Genomic DNA, 11,050 nt, shown 5'->3' on the forward strand with positions numbered 1-11,050 from the left:
CCACTATGGACCAACGATTAGGCCGAAAGTTTGGGCTTCCAATATGGGCCTGCGGTTTGGGTTTCCACTATGGGCCGACTTGGGCTTCTACCATGGGCCCACTTGGGCTTCCACTGTGGGCTGACGTTTGGGCTTCCAATATTGGCCTTTTGGGCTTCAACAATGGGCCGATGTTTGGGCTTCCACAATGGGCCGATGGGGCTTCCACTATGGGCCGATTTAAACCCAGTATGGGCGTACTTGGGCTTCCAATATGGGCCGCGGTTTGGGCTTCCAATATGGGCGACGGTTTGGGCTTCCAATATGTGCCGATTTGAACTTCTACGATGGGCCTATTTGATCTTCCACTACAGGCCGATTTGGGCTTCTACTATGGGCCAATGTGGGCTTCCACTATGGGCCAAATTGGGCTTCCACTACGGGTTTTGTGCTTCCTTTATGGGCCTACTTGGGCTTCCACTATGGGTTTGGGCTTCCATTATGGGTCGACTTGGGCCTCCACTTTGGGCCTATTTTGGCTCCCATTTGGGCTTAGTAACTTTTGATAGGATCCGGTGTGTTATAGTATTGGGCTTCATGGGCATCGCGGTCCACCAAAAGTAGTAGTCGTTAAAGGTAAAACAAGGCGGCTGGGAAAGTGTTCCAACTCCACACAGCGCGAAGAAGATTGGATGTCATGGCAGTCTCTCCTCTGCGATTCCCGCTTTCCCGATGGGCAACCAAAACTTCATTTCCATGCTTCCGTTTTCCCTACCCTAATTACGTTTCGTGGACACCTCGTCTGAGACCTACACTGCTGTGCTGTTGTTCTTCATCTCCTACGGCTTCCACCCATGTTTTTTCCACTCAGTCTAATTCTTAAAGTTAAGGTTTTAAATTTAAAAAAGAATTGCAATTCGTATGTGCAGGTTTTATAATGAATTATTATTATAATCCCTTTTATACCTGAATTATTTGGTGACGGAGGAAATAGAGTCAGTAACATACCAATTACCCAATTTTCCATACCCCTTTTATATTGACTTACAACACATATGAAAGCTGTGGCCTCCCCTCTTTCTCTTCTCTCCTACCTACCAAACCAGAACTACCATACCATGCCTATGTCTCTCTCATTCTTCTGTAGGAGGCTCGACCCACCGATCGTGATCTTTTATCAGCTGAATTAGAGCATTGGTTGCATTCTCCATAGCAATTCCACGCTTCACCACGGTCTGTACAAAATTCATCTTCTTATCAAGTTACAGTTCCAATATCATTCATATTCAACGATGAAGATACATTATAAACACAATGGGTGGGGGAGAGAAATTACATAACTCATGATTTCAAGTTTTGAACTGTCCACACAAATTGAAATAGAAATACCTTCCCTAACATTGAAGATATTTAGTCCTGAAGTATGGTTTCCATTACGGTTTTACCATAGTTTATCTGATTCTATAAATGATTAACTATAGTTTATCTGATTCTATAAATGATTAATTCTACAAATTATTATAAACAGAGAATTTCACCACCATTTAGGTGGGGTGGTTTTAGCAAATATTCTCATCCGTTTGAACATTTTTGATAATCACAATGATTGGACTACTTTGAAGCATAAAAAAAAGATAGGACATTACCTTCCCGACATAGAGGTCGATCTTTCCAGGGGAACCCCCAACGTACCCAAAGTCAGCATCAGCCATCTCCCCAGGACCGTTAACAATGCAACCCATAATTGCAATCTGATGACATTGAGGAAGAGAGGAATTTCAAGATTGAATGTTGTTTTTTTGACATCATTTCAAGAGAGTTACACAGAGCTATGTCCACTTACAGAAACGCCAGGCAGATGTGATGTCTTTTCCCGTATTTCCGCACTTATTTCTTGAAGGTCGAACAATGTTCTGCCACAAGATGGGCATGAAACATACTCCTGCAATGACACTAAATTTAGTGATCGAGAAATAACACTAAATTTCATGGACGGAAAAATTCTTACCGTCTTTGTGTTTCTCATTCTGCAGCCCTGCAGCAAATTGAAGGATGTATTTCTTATGAAATCGAAGTCCTTATCTGGGGCATCTAATAGGACACCATCTCCGAGGCCGTCCACCAAAAGGGCTCCCGCATTCGAACCAGCACCGATAACCAAGTCATCTCTATAAGTAGTAAGGGAAAAATAAAACTCACTGCTTGAACACCTCATATAATAATCAAGTTAATTAACAATAACAACTATATCTACCTGTGAGTTCCCTTTGGAAACTGAATGTGATGAATCACCGGAAAACTGAGACCGTTCTCCGATAAGTACTCGAATAACCTGAAATTAACATTTGACAAGATGTTGAACAAGGGAAAGTATCTAACATTTGACAAGATGTTAAAGGAATATTGTTATACCTCCTTGCAGCATGCACTCTGCTGACCTTGTCTTCTGAATATGGTAAATCATGAAAAAGCATTGTTGCATCAATCTCTTTCAAGACAGCTAGTTCATTGTACGATTCATCACCTCGTACAGATACGACCAAGCGTGTGCCTGAGAGAATTCATTAACATGGGATGTGACAAGGAAATTAACAACATGTATGCATGTATGTATGTATATACTGAATTAGAAACAGAGCGAACTAACTGGAATTGGAAGTAGCGAAACATACCGTCTGGTAAAAGTTTGTGAACACCAGAGGACAACTCCTTGAGAGTGACCAGAGCCATGGCATTAGGCAATGGCTTTGTGAGTTGTTCTGACAAAGGAGTTATAATACCCATACTTATGTCTATCAGCCTTTTGAGGGCTAGACGCTGATCATGAGAACAGAAGATATCAAAGTTTGATTGGGCCCCACAAATAAATACAACACATCACAAACTGAAAGTAAGTCCTTACAGCATCAGCATCATCTACTGAAGGAAGCTCTCTCAGTAAGATTGAATCCACCGTCGCTAGATCCTAACCATATTGGCAAAAACTGTGAGGAAAAAGAACCCAAAAGGTTGAAAACAAATGGATTATTTTATACAGAGAAACAAATGAGACCTTAAATGGCATGCCAACAACAAGCTTTGCTGCAAGAGACTTGTACAAAAGTTCTGGCATCTGGAGTTAGGAAAACAAGAAGTTAGATAGTTTCCATTAGTCCACCTTTTGAATCCTGAGATACCCCATGGGAATTGAGGTCAGGAAAGTTTTGACTATTGCACCTTTAATTGATCCAAGGAAACTGACATGAGAACAGAACCGTCACGGTGCAAAGCACCTCTATAATCCACCTCCTCACCCTGTACAACAATCAAGCATTTCTCTTAATCCAAGTCCAGAAAGCAGTACGACAGAGTAGAATGATAAAAAAAAAAGCTGACCTCCTTTTGAATGGGCAACTGGCCAGATCGACGCTGAAAATCAAAATAGTGTCTGTGTTTTTCCTCGTATGGCACCTTCAGACAAGGAAGGAATTGTGAGTTTACAATATTCAGATTAAAGTGATTGGACATAGAAGACTGACCACACAACAACTACAACAAGAAAAAGAAAAAAAGGGTCCTACCACTCCTTTCTGCAGTTCAGCTGCTCTCATTCCAAGGTTTGCCAGCCTTCTGCAAGGATCTATCTCCTCCTCCGGTGGTTCAGTAAGAGAAACCCTAATAGTGTCACCCAAACCATCCTGCACAACAGAAAACATTTACTAAATGCCGCACAATGATATGGTTTTTACATGTGCGTATTCCTTTGTGTATGTGATCAACCATACCACCATCATGTGAACGCAATTTGTGGAGAACTGAAAGATAATTGAATACAGATTCTTTACAAGAAACTAGAAATCTAAAAAGAGTTAGTAAAGGTGCATGCATCGAGCATTGTTCTAATGAAATTAGTCTATTTTGCAGTAGGGTTTGAAAATGAAAACCTAGTGATATCTGGATTCAGAGTTCACATACAATTTGTGCATCAGATAACAGGGTGAAAGGCAATCATCAGATATAGAAGGACGATCATAACTCCATTGGTGACAGAATACCTGAAGAAGGGTCCCAATGCCAATGGCAGACTTCATTCGTCCGTCCTCACCTTCTCCAGCTTCAGTAACTCCAAGGTGTAAAGGATAATCCCAGCCTTGGACATACATTTCAGCTACAAGTAAACGATAAGCCTGAACCATAATGACTGGATTGCTTGCTTTCATGGAGAAGACAAAATTATGGAAGTCCAACTTTCGGCAAATTCTTGCAAACTCAAATGCTGATTCAACCTATTAGGACGTGGAATAACTTTTATCAAGGGCATCCCTAAGCTAATATCAAAAAGGAAATCATGAAAAAAGGTTATTTATAAGAATTTTTAGAGGAAAAATTGCTCACCATTCCCCTTGGAGAATCGCCAAAGTAGCTCATTATGCGATCTGAAAGGCTGCCATGATTTGTTCCAATGCGCATTGCTCTTCCATACTTCTTACATTTTTCAACTAACGGAGTAAAAACCTTTCACAATTAAAATAGGAAAAAAATCGTCAACCCCATTACTTGAGATAAAATTGGGTTCATTATCGCAAAATTCATAAATTACTAAACAAAACGTCAAAATAACATAGAATTTGGTGGTGTCATAGATTATCGTGACCATATGGCTAACTAGTAACACGTGCCTTTTGTATATATTTTTTCCTGTTTCTGAGGAATACAATATTTGTAATACGCTTAAGCAACATGTACTAGAAAAACACACACACACACACAAAAAGGTTTTACCTCCTCAATATGCTCAAGTTCTTTTTGATAATCATCATCTGTGTATTCTAGCTGTTCAAATTGAGCCCGCCTATCAGCTGAATAAAACATGAACTTGACACATGAACAATTTTTCTGAAGAAATTTTGCAGAATGTTGGTATGATAAATAGCATACCAAAATTTCCAGGGTTTACACGAATTTTATCAAAGCACTCGGCAACTCTCAATGCAACAGAAGGAGCAAAATGAATATCGGCAACCAGAGGTATATTATAACTGCAAAATAGAATTTTCAGAGAAATCATAAATTGAGGAAACCAATCTCCAAAAATGTCCAATGTATTACATTAAACCTACTTTTTCTGCACAAGGGTGTTCTTTATCTCAAAACATGCATCTGCTTCTTTCTTCCCTTGAACTGTTATCCGAACAATATCCGCTCCCTTGTCGGCTATTTTCATGACCTACTAACACAAATCGGTCATCTTAAAATCATATAAAAGTACATGATACGACAATATAAACTATCGAAGTTTTTCGATTATGTCGATGTCTTTCTTAGTTTCTGTAGACTCCATCATCCATATTGTCCATGAGACGAAATCAAGAATAATTTGGACAAAGCTACAACAAGAACTTTTATTACATGATTATACAATTCATCATTTAATTATTATGAGGTTTCAACATGTTCAGCATCGATCATGGTGATACTCATAATCCATTCACTATAACATCTCACAATAAAATAAGTAATCAAAGAATGTTTTTATTGTTAGAGCACTGATGAAGGGATTGCAAAATGAAAACATAGCTGAAATAGAAGAAATGCTAAAGAACCTGTTCAACTGTTCCAGCAACATCTTTGGTGTCAGTTGTTGTCATTGTTTGAATCCTTATAGGATGCTCACTACCAAGAGCAACATTCCCAACCATCACTGTCCGTGTATTCCTCCTGACTGTTTTGTTAACAGATTCACAGTACTTCTGTCGGGGAACTGCAAGGGATGGTGATTATCAAATAAAGCAAAACCAAACTTTAAAGTACATTTCGGACATTCTTAAATAACATTTCATCTTTAGCATTTTCAGAAATTGAAACATGGGTAAAAACAAAACTAATTTGTGAACATCATTTAGTGGAACACGTGTGTCATGCATTACTACGTTCCTTAGAATTCATCATGTTTGAGATGCGGGTTCGTCGAAGTCATCATGATTCAGTGATCAATTCTAATATGCAACAATAGGTTAACAAAAACAAATCTTTATGACTCGTATTTCACCTTATTGCTTTTGTCTTTGGATAGGGTAGCCAATGTCTCTACCAATTCTATCAGCACTCAGTGTATCCATGTGAAAAATACATTATTGTTCAGGATGTACATTGAAAAATTTACTTATTAGAATCGGAGCTCACATGTTTTTACTAATATATCGTGATTTTCTCCCTATCTGTATGTTAAACATACTCTTATCAATTATCATAAACTTTTGGGGTTAGAGATGATTTAACCCATATGTTCCTTATTAGTTTCAAATTCTCTCACTGCCGTAAAGTGTGCCATGAACATGTTTAAAATAACACCATTTCTCTCTCAATTCCAGTCGAAGCGAGATGATAAGTCAACAAAAGTAAAATCCATATTTGATTTTCATCTCCTGTATTTGCCACCAAAAATCAAGTAAAAGATGGATAAGACGAGGGCTAAATACTCCACATGTATGGTTAAAATTTTACCCAAGAGAGAACTTCCTTCCGAGGCAGGCTGAAGCTCCGCAATATCAGAGCCAGGATTTGAATTCCGTATAACCAAAACCTTTCTTCCACGAGACCTAATGCTCTTCAAATCGGAGACTTTTACTGATTCCAACCGCTTGGCAAATCCCAAGTTCACATTTCCGCCTTTCAATCCCGAAAGGTGCGACGGTAACGTTCCGGCAGAAGCCATTTCCGGTGACGATCTTCACTACAACAAACCGTAGATTGATCAAAATCCAACTCAGCCCCAAAACATAAATTGAAGACGAGAAAACTCAAGAAACTCCTTCAAGTCATAGAACAACCATCTCAAAAATACTTGGAGACAAAAGCCTCCGACTGAAAACCATAACTACGTTACCATAACGAGCATCGAAACAGAAAGAAATAAAAACAAAACCACTCGTAAACTTCAGAATCCAATGTGCTGTGCTAGAAAAGGTTATTTTAAAAAAATTACAAAATCCAGTGCATGCCACACGCTCAACTTTGTAATTTCAAACACGAAGACTCATCACTCGTCAAAGTAAACAAAATTTTCCATAATAAGAATCGGAAAACATAGCAAAAACCACCTAAAATTCATCCTGAAAAAAATCAGTTAAGAAAACAACTCTTACAAGCACGGTAACACGAATTTGAAAGAGAAATCAGTCTCCGACTCAGTTCAAGATGATGGATTATTACTCTTGACTCGTCAAAGCAAACAAAAATTCCACAATTAGAACCGGAAAAACAGCAAAAACATCTCAAATTCATCCTGGATAATTCACAAACAAGGAAATAAGTGGATAAAACAACACATACAAGCTGGAGATTCCGAATCCGGAAAGAGAAATCAGCCTCCGATTTGAGAGGAAAGTTTGAGAATGATGGAGGACTGAGGCTGAGAAGGCAAAGAACTGGTGGTTGTAGGAGAATTCGCCCGGAAATTTGTGGACGATTTTATGTATTTGAATTATTAATTAATATTTTCAACATGGAATTTTTTTTTTTTAAATATGAAAATGGAAATAAAAAAAAAAGGGTTTAATTGGTATTTTGGTCACCATAACCAAGCAATTTATTATTATTATTTTTTTTTAAATTCATAAATGTTTATTTCCAATTATTTTTTTTAGGAGATATTATTATAGAAATATTTTAATTCTTAGCCAATTCAAAAAACAGAAACTTCTTAACCACTATGACTCATCTAATAATGATTTTATTTTTTATTTAATCATTTTTAAAAAAACACTTAAATTATTAGTAAAAAAAACAAAAATTATTTTTTTAAAAGTACTGTTTTAAAAAAAAAATTAAAAATAGTGTTTATAAATTTTATAATTAAGAGATAAAAATTAAATAATTTTAATTTTTATAAAAAAGAATTAAATAAATAATTTGTATTAGGAAATATTCAAATAAAAGTTAAATGAATTATGATAAACCACAATAATTATAATAAATAAATAAATAAATAATAATTCAAGTGGATAAGTGAAATAACGACAAAAACGTTTTCCGCAGAGGGCACGGGGTATATACCGATATGTATGCGTTTCAACTAGATGAAACTACTATATTACCCCTTGCATTTAATGAAAATTACAAAAAATGCCATTGACGAGAGAGACGTTTATGGCGTGTGGCTGAATGTTCGTTTTATTATTATTATTATTATTAGTAGTATTAGTCGATATAATAAATTTTTAAATTTTTTAAAAATTAAAAAGATATTTAATTTTTTTTAAATTAATATTAATAAATTTCATTTTTTTAATATAGATTGGTAAACAACATATTAGTTTTAAATTAAAATACATGGAGAGCTATGTTAGTAATTACGGATCTCCACGCTGTAATGATATGATATTGTTCACTTCCTAAACTCTAATAGTTTTGTTTTGGATTTTTAAAAATAAATATTTTAATTATGACTGTGAAATCCCACATCGGTTGGAGAGGAAACGTATAAGGGTGTGAAAACATCTCCTTCGTAGACGCATTTTAAAATTATGAGGCTAACGACGATACATAACAGGTCAAACACAGAAAGTGACTTAAGCTGTTACAATGACCCATTTACAAAAGGTTAAACGTGTCATCCAAATCACTGTATATAAAGTCATTCATCGATAAGATAAATATTTCCCAAGACGATCGTATGCAACTCAATCTAAATCTTTAGTGAGTTACGAACTCTTATATGTGAGCATGTCATTTGTTTGCACGGGAGAGAGTATTTGCTTGTAGCTGATTCAATTAAGTCTACAATTTTGTATACTTACCAAATAGGAAGCTCGAACATTGCCTCACAAAATAGAATTCACTCTTTCTCGGGAAAGTAGATGAGTAATTATATTACGAGGCACAAGCAATAGAGTCCATCCTCTCACCTGCTTAAGAAAAAACTCGATTTATGATTGAATCATAAATAAAACGTTCATTAGGGGAATAATGGTATTTAAGATATATAACTACGGGGGTAAAACGAGCTTTTGACAAAACCCTAATGATGTATATCTCGGGAAGAATTTAATCTCATACAAATTTATAAATTCAACAGAAATCGAAACCGACCCAATTAACGTGTGGTCGGAATACGTCTCTTCAATCCAATAAATTATTTTGGCAAGTTGTTTGGAATAATTTTTCCTTCTCTCCTACATGCATGGATGACTTTATGAAGGTAAGTTTTGGTGCTATTCCCCTCCCTACCATGTAATCTCTCACCAAAGGCCAAATCAATTATTTTCCTACTTGGAAAATGCTTATTAATAAATAATAATAATTTATGTGTCATTTATTTAACTTTATAGGTAACCAGCTCGATTACATAAAAAATTGAATCAAACTGATCACGAAGCTTATATGATTTTCGGGTGGACGGTAACTTTATCTGGGTTAGGTTTTGATTCTCGAGTTTGCATATCTGTTAGAAATCATGGCCTTCACAATGATATTATTGTCCAGTTTGAATATAAGCTCTCGTGACTTTGATTTTAGTTTTCTCGAAAATGCCTCGTACTAATAGAGATGTGTTCATTACTTATAAACTCACGATCATTCCCTAAATTTGCCAACGTGGGACTCTTCCCCACAATCCTCCAGCAATATTCTCTGTGAAATTAAAAAAATTTATGAATCTAGAACGATGAGGATGCTCCTCAAGTGTGCCAACACTTTTTTTTTTCATTGTAACGGGCAACGTTGGTTGGAACGAGGACGATGAGGATTCAAATTAGAGAGGGAGAATTCAAATTATGAACCTCGAAGAGTGTACGGGTATTGTGGGTTTTGATGCATTTGGGCTCATCTCTTTGGGCTGTTGGCCCAATAATTTAAGAAGGCCATTTTGGGCTTATTTGAATTTGGGCCTAAGTATTATACGACCCAATTTGACCCAGCTTACACTCACTCGATCGAATAGCCACGATTAAGAGACACGTGACATTTTTTTTGTCTCCAAATTTAATTATATATATATATATATATATATATATATATATATATATATATATTATTTATTTATTATTATTATTATTATTTTTTTAAATTTAGTTTGGGTTAAATTTTTTAGAAACAAAAAAAAAATTAGTTGGCCGGTTGAAATTTTTTTGTCAGGGTCAACTTAACCAACCCAAAAATAAAATTATAATCGGACTTTTAAATTTATAATAAAAAATATAAATATCTGAAAATTTAATTTGCGATACAAAATTTAATTATGCTAAAACTTTGAATGTGAAAGTTGACAAGCTCTTGATTTCAAGCTAAACCAATTGGAATTAAATCCATACCTAATTAAAATCTAATTGGCAGTTGATTTGATTTCGAGATAATTCCTTTCAAATGCAATTTATATTTTCAAAATTGAATTTGAATCAAAATCAAATTGTGCTCCTAGGAGTGGGCGGTTGTTTGGATGAGTCTCATCCCATCACAATTATACTACGAAAACAGTAGGTTATGACTTCCACAAGCAAAAACGTCTTAATGTCATTGAGGAAGATGGTGAATTATCTAACATACCAAATAGAATGTGAATGTGATGTCTCACGTTGGTTGGGGAGGAGAACAAAACACCCTTTTATAAGGGGTAGACACGAGGCGATGTGCCACCTTTCTTGCTGTTCCCTAATGGGGTAGACACGAGACGGTGTGCCAGTAAGGACGCTGGCCCCCAAAGGGGGTGGATTTGAAGGGGGTCCCATATCGATTGGAGAGAGGAACGAATGCCAGCGAGAACGCTAGGCCCTAAAGGGAGTGGATTGCGATGTCCCACATTAGTTGGGGAGGAGAACAAAACATCATTTATAAGGGTGTAGAAACCTTCCTCTAGCAGACGCGTTTTAAAGCCTTGAGGGGAAGCCCGAAAGGGAAAGCTCAAAGAAGATAATATACATGTTAGTAAGAATATAAGAGAGTATCATTAAGTATGTCAGAGGTAAGTTTAATTGGGTTAGATGTTGCCCTTCACCATAACCTCAAAAGTTAAGGATTCATCATGACATTCGATAAGCGACTCTGTAGTTAAGTTCGTATGGTAAAACACGTAAACTCACCAAATTTGGTGTCAATC

General features: G+C 36.3%; 1 protein-coding gene across 2 annotated transcripts; it reads right to left on the bottom strand.

Annotated features, from left to right (window-relative positions):
* Nucleotides 1-909: 909 nt before the first annotated feature.
* LOC111464881 (4-hydroxy-3-methylbut-2-en-1-yl diphosphate synthase (ferredoxin), chloroplastic-like) lies at nt 910-7,433 on the bottom strand. Of its 2 annotated transcripts, none has more exons than XM_023109155.1 (20): nt 7,291-7,433; nt 6,463-6,686; nt 5,562-5,719; nt 5,079-5,185; nt 4,897-4,997; nt 4,741-4,817; nt 4,354-4,473; nt 4,014-4,244; nt 3,540-3,656; nt 3,355-3,429; nt 3,196-3,273; nt 3,032-3,091; nt 2,882-2,944; nt 2,652-2,796; nt 2,392-2,530; nt 2,234-2,311; nt 1,988-2,147; nt 1,823-1,921; nt 1,626-1,730; nt 910-1,214 (listed from the first exon to the last, which is right to left on the bottom strand). In XM_023109155.1, exons 2-20 carry the CDS (start codon nt 6,671-6,673, stop codon nt 1,113-1,115), a joined length of 2,226 nt encoding a protein of 741 aa, XP_022964923.1. In that variant the 5' UTR covers nt 6,674-6,686; nt 7,291-7,433; the 3' UTR covers nt 910-1,112. The 2 variants fall into 2 exon arrangements, with proteins under 2 accessions (XP_022964923.1, XP_022964922.1); XM_023109154.1 differs by having other exon boundaries at nt 6,463-6,691; nt 7,291-7,425.
* Nucleotides 7,434-11,050: the final 3,617 nt, after the last annotated feature.

The sequence above is a fragment of the Cucurbita moschata genome, unplaced genomic scaffold, assembly GCF_002738365.1.
Source record: "Cucurbita moschata cultivar Rifu unplaced genomic scaffold, Cmos_1.0 Cmo_Scf00031, whole genome shotgun sequence".
Taxonomy (NCBI): domain Eukaryota; kingdom Viridiplantae; phylum Streptophyta; class Magnoliopsida; order Cucurbitales; family Cucurbitaceae; genus Cucurbita; species Cucurbita moschata.

What these genes read in the sequence shown, in the direction of transcription:
- LOC111464881 (XM_023109155.1), bottom strand. Translation starts at nt 6,673, where the DNA reads ATGGCTTCTGCCGGAACGTTACCGTCGCACCTTTCGGGATTGAAAGGC. An exon ending in AGTTGCCCATTCAAAAGGAG is followed by an intron (nt 3,274 to 3,354) that starts GTCAGCTTTTTT and finishes ATTGTTGTACAG; the next exon opens with GGTGAGGAGGTGGATTATAG. An exon ending in TCACAAACTTTTACCAGACG is followed by an intron (nt 2,531 to 2,651) that starts GTATGTTTCGCT and finishes GAATTCTCTCAG; the next exon opens with GCACACGCTTGGTCGTATCT.